The sequence below is a fragment of the Lycium ferocissimum genome, chromosome 5, assembly GCF_029784015.1.
Source record: "Lycium ferocissimum isolate CSIRO_LF1 chromosome 5, AGI_CSIRO_Lferr_CH_V1, whole genome shotgun sequence".
Lineage (NCBI taxonomy): Eukaryota > Viridiplantae > Streptophyta > Magnoliopsida > Solanales > Solanaceae > Lycium > Lycium ferocissimum.
In genome coordinates, this window is record NC_081346.1 from 73963454 (window position 1) to 73968592 (window position 5139).

The 5139-nt window shown below is 38.5% G+C and overlaps 1 protein-coding gene across 1 annotated transcript; it reads left to right on the top strand.

Moving 5' to 3' along the window:
* The first annotated feature begins 480 nt into the window (after positions 1 to 480).
* LOC132058030 (uncharacterized) lies at positions 481 to 4338 on the top strand. The gene is made up of 4 exons (XM_059450598.1): positions 481 to 2545; positions 2897 to 3003; positions 3181 to 3444; positions 3535 to 4338. The coding sequence occupies exons 1-4, from the start codon at positions 979 to 981 to the stop codon at positions 4336 to 4338; spliced, it is 2742 nt and encodes a 913-aa protein (XP_059306581.1). The 5' UTR covers positions 481 to 978.
* Positions 4339 to 5139: the final 801 nt, after the last annotated feature.

A 5139-nucleotide genomic window follows, 5' to 3' on the forward strand; every position in this document is an offset into this window, starting at 1 on the left:
TTATTTTTTATTTTTTATTTTTATATGGACTTCCCATTGAATCTATGGTTTTCTTGATCATGCATGAAAATTGTTGTTTACTTTGTAATGTTATTAGCCTTTATAGTTCTATGGCATTTGAGGGAGGAAATGCATTGAATTGTGTGATTATCTCATCTAAAAAGTTTAATCAGGTAGAGATAATACATTTTTATTTATTTAATTATATCTTCAACCATATGTTGCTCAGACACTCAAAAATGTTTTCGGATCCTCCGAAAGTAGTGCATTTTTGGATTATCCAATACGGGTGCTGACATTTTTGGAGAGTTCAAGTAACATAGCTTCAAACACATTCCACTCACACGTGGGTTTGATTCTTTATCATGAGCCAAACACGTGAAAATTCTGAGTGACTGTGGTGAGAACTAAAATTCAGGACCTCTGTCTGTTCCGATACTATGTTAAGAAATGAAATTTAGGCTTAACTCGATCCTAAAAGCTCGCTCTTGAAATGAGGATTTCCCACAACCATAAAAGATGACAATTACTCATTCCCTCACCAATGTGGGATAATCTAATAACTTGGGGCAGTGGAATAATATTTTAACAAAGAAACTAAATGAATGAAGATTCTTAAATAATGAGGTAACAGGGCTGAAATCCATTTATTCGCTACTGAGTTTCAGAATTTTGAAGATTATAGAAATGGTTTTACCAAGAGCCGATTTGGCATATGGATAATAAGGAAATTTCTTTAAAAACAGTAGTACTGCCACTCACATTTTCTATGTCAATTTAATCTTAGATTGTATAGTAATTTATTACCACAATGCTACTTGAGTAAGTAACTGCTGCAATTTTTATTTTTTTTTTTAAATTTTTTTTCAGGCAAGCATATAGTAGCAGGTTGTTTAATGTGAGAACAAATAATGCGGTATTCAAGTTATGTGAACAGATGATTGAATTAAGTGTTCGCTTTTTTTTCCCATCTTAAAAATGGCAGAAGATAAAGTTGCAAGCTTAAGTACGGAAGTGTCCGAGTCAGAGAAAAAGTTGGCTGTAAAAATGCAAGAGTTGAACAGAAAGTTGATCATTGACGAGATATTTGTTCGTATTCCTCGATCGCCCTCTAATTTTAAATTAGGCCCGTGTTTTAAGAACGTGTTCCCTCGGGAGCTTTCTCTTCATTACCCCTTAGCTGAAGGAGAAAAGCTACTTCTACACTCCGCGGAACCGGATAGGTCCAGAGGTAAGACTCTGAGATCATGGCCTAATGTAAGTCGAACGTGGATTGATTGGGTAGATCGAGTCGAAAAGGCGAAATGGGAAGTATGGAGATCTGCTGATATATACGATGCAATTCAGTTGTCGAAACACGATTTCCCCATGGACAAAAATCTTCTTAATGCTGCCTTGTGCTATTGGTCGATCTCCACAAACTCGTTCCACTTCAGGTTTGGTATGATGGGGCCCACGGTACTAGATATTGTTGCTTTGACAGGACTTAGGCCACATGGTGAGGAGGTTAGCGTCCCTCTCAGGATGGCTCGTGATTTTCCGGGGTATGGGAAAATTAAAGAATGCTTGACTTACTGCAAATTTCTCGACGTGTCGATGGGAGCAATGGCTGTGACAGAGGAAGAACATATATCGTTTCTCGTTATGTGGCTTTGCAAATATCTCTTTTGTAATTCTTCGGTAACCATGATCGAGCAATGTACAGAACTTGCTTTTGCTCTTGCTACGGGTAGAAAGCTCGCTTTGGCACCTTTTCTCTTGTCGAATTTATATCATGGCTGCACCGACATCATTACTGGCGAGTTTGACGATGCGCGGGGTCCGTTCTGGATCTTGCAGCTCTGGCTACAAGCTTACTTTCCGGAACATCAACCTTTAACCTCGGGTGACGGTAATCCTCCCACCTATGGGTACACCTTGGCTGATGGTGTTTTGATACCTAAAACGTTCAACCAATACTTTCTGTTCTTCAATAAATGCTCGTCTAGAACAGCAGCCCAATTCACGCCATTTTCTTCGAGGAAATCTGGACCTGAATGGTTTAAGAGGTCACTTGATCCTTACTTCCAAAAACTTAATAGGACCGAGTTAAAAGCCATTTGGGCTAGTTACCTTATTGCTCGAGACATTCCTTACAGTATCCGTCTGGACGAGTCTTTGAAGTGCAAATGCGCTGTAGAACATTATTCTCCGAATCAGTTCGCTCGACAGTTTGGCATGACACAGGCTATTCCCCTTTTCCAGTATGCAGCTAACATTGAAGAAATTGAATCAAGGTTTTCCGAATTAAAAAGGAAGTTCTCATTTGTTCCATTTAATGTTAATCCGAGCTCTACTGAGTGGTTTGATTCCTGGTGGTCAACTTATATCAACAATCGGGACAAAACTGTTACTGCTACTGATGTCCTCAGGAAGATCTCACTGTATGTTACGCCTCTCGGTCAATCTGAAAGGCAAGAAGTTTCTGCTCGCAGGTCCAATGGTATTAAAGGAAATTCTCAGTCTGCAGGACAATTTGGCTGGAATATGAAGAGGAAATATAAAGGTATGATAACCTTCTTGATTGAACAGATAATAAAATCCCTACTTGACTGGTATAATCATAGGTTAGAGGATTTAATAGAGGTATTTGGTCCTTGCTAAATGGGGAACGATATATTGGTCAAGGAGGCCAAAAAGACTCTATATTACTCGGAACCTTCAAAATTGTCATCAGGTGTGCGTCGGATCCCCAAAAGTAATGCATTTTTTCTTTTTGGAGGATCCGACACAGGTGCGGAGGCATTTTTGGATAGCTTTTAGTGTTCTCTCTGCTTCTTGTCTTTCCCTTTGTTTTTTTCCCCCTGCATCTTGATATCTATTATTGCCTCCTTATTCATGCCCTAATTTCTTTCAGGGTATAATATTCCACCACGATCTTGTATACAGCAAGATAAGTCCAGACAACAATGGAGCTCATATGAGGCGGCTGAAACGATATCTACAAGAAGAACAACATGCAAGGTAAAACTTCCTCTACACCTCGCAAACGGCAGAGGCGGCTCCGGGATTGAACTTTATGGGTTCAGGATGCCGCTGAACCCACAAACCATTTGAGTTACTGGGTTTGAAACTTCATATTTGTACATATTTTTTGGATTGGCCTGATTCCTTCACTTCACTGTTGCTTGACCATTTCAGAAGATGAAGACTTCCGCAATGAAAATGCTGCTACCAAGGACAACTTCTACCGTACCTTTTGCATTGGCCTTCCCTACAAGTTGTGCTCCCACTGATGAAGACAGCAGAAAGGACGATGAACAAGTTTCTGCTGATGAAGACGGGATCAAGGCCGACAAGCAAGTTTCTGCTGATGAAGACGGGAGCAAGGCCGACGAGCAAGTTTCTGCTGATGATACATTAATCTCCGCCTCTTCTTCTGCCTCATCCTCCACTTCCGAAAAAGTAAGTTCTCGTCTTGCTCGTGGCATTACTTTGATTATCGTGGCATTAATTTGATTACTCTATCTAAGTTTGCGACCTTTTTCTTTTCAGGAAGGCGAAAAATGTACAGTTTCCCCATCATTAGCTAAGACCGGAGGCAAGGCATCTGATGTTAGTGAAACACCTGACTGTCCTGTGAAATTTGATAATCTAGAAGACTTCTTTGCTCGAGTTAGTGGAAAAATTAAACGAGCACAATCCGTCAGCTTTCCTACTGATCAATCTTCTCCTATATATGACAGTACATCTGCCACGCAAAAGTCTACACCATCCTCAGAAACACTTGCCAAAGCGAAAGGTGATATTGAGAGATTACTAATCATGCCTTCTCAAGACTTGCTTCTACCCGAAAACTGTTCAAAGTTGAATGAAGCACTATCAATATATGCTGCATCACCGGATTTATCTGTTGAGAAAACGCTTGCATTTGAGAAACTCAAAGTGAACCTTCCACACCTTTCCTCAACATACCATAGTGCTAAGAAGGACAAAGAGGATTATTACAAAAAGGCTGCCAAGAAAGTGCTCCTTGTCGACGAGCTCATGGAAGGTCAGGAACGATATGCCAACCTCAAAGACTACAGTGACAAACTTGAAAGAAGAACATATTCCATCAGAAAACAAATCAGCAAGTTGAAGGCAAGCTTGAAGGACGCAAAGACAAAACGAAAAGCAATCCAGGAGCAAAAATTGAATTTGGCTAAGAAGTGTTTTGAAAAGTCTAATGCTCTTGATGAAATGGACGCTGAGTTTCCTGTCATAGACGAGATGAAGGAGCTAGCAGATTTGAACATTGTACGAGTGGAAGAAAGCTTGACAGACTTGAAGAGTAAGATAATTGAATCGCGTGTGTAAATCGGCTTTCGTGTGAATTTTGTTGGCTAGTAATCCAGATCATGTAAATATCTTTTTTGGTATGTGTGATCTCTCTCTTTTGAATTGTATCCATAAGTATAGCCTTGTTGGTTCAAACCTGAAAAGTGAATGTAGACATTTCCCAAAACGTGGTTTCTGATCTCTGGTGGCATAAGTTGATGGACATGGATGCTTCAAAATAACACTAATTTTGACATGATAACAAGGTAAAATGTAGAGTTTTTGTTGAACTCGTTGCTTTCAGCATGAACTATGTATGTCTATTAAAAAAATGTATATACATATTTGCTCATACTTGTTCTAAATTAAGCCACTTTAAAGCCTGAATACGCCTCTTATTATGAAATGTATGTAGATGGTGAAATAGTTTTAGACATATGTAGGCACGAGGTATTTTTCATTTTATATGAAATACAAATTAATTTCATTCATCTACTAAAGGGTTAAAGATACAATTTCTCAACTTTCTATTAGGGATGGTAATTGTAATTAATCTACTAAAGAGGTAAAGATCTCAATTTTCATGGTAATTAGGCAGGTTGGATTGAATTTGAATGGGTTGAAACAAATTGAACAAAAACATGTTACAATTCAACCTGCTCATATTTAAGCGGATAAATATAAAGTTGGAACTTCATTATGTTGGGGAAGCGGATAAATATAAAGTTGGAACTTAATTATTTTGGGTAAAAAAATATTATTTGACTAAAAATAATGAAGTTCTAATAAAGTATTTTTTTGCATATTTTCCCAGAGAAAAGCAAAATTAAGCAATTGAAA

Bases quoted from the DNA above. Each gene is read 5' to 3' on its own strand.
- LOC132058030 (XM_059450598.1), top strand. From the start codon at position 979: ATGGCAGAAGATAAAGTTGCAAGCTTAAGTACGGAAGTGTCCGAGTCA. The intron at 2,546-2,896 runs GTATGATAACCT...AATTTCTTTCAG, and splicing joins TATGAAGAGGAAATATAAAG to GGTATAATATTCCACCACGA. The intron at 3,004-3,180 runs GTAAAACTTCCT...TGACCATTTCAG, and splicing joins CAAGAAGAACAACATGCAAG to AAGATGAAGACTTCCGCAAT.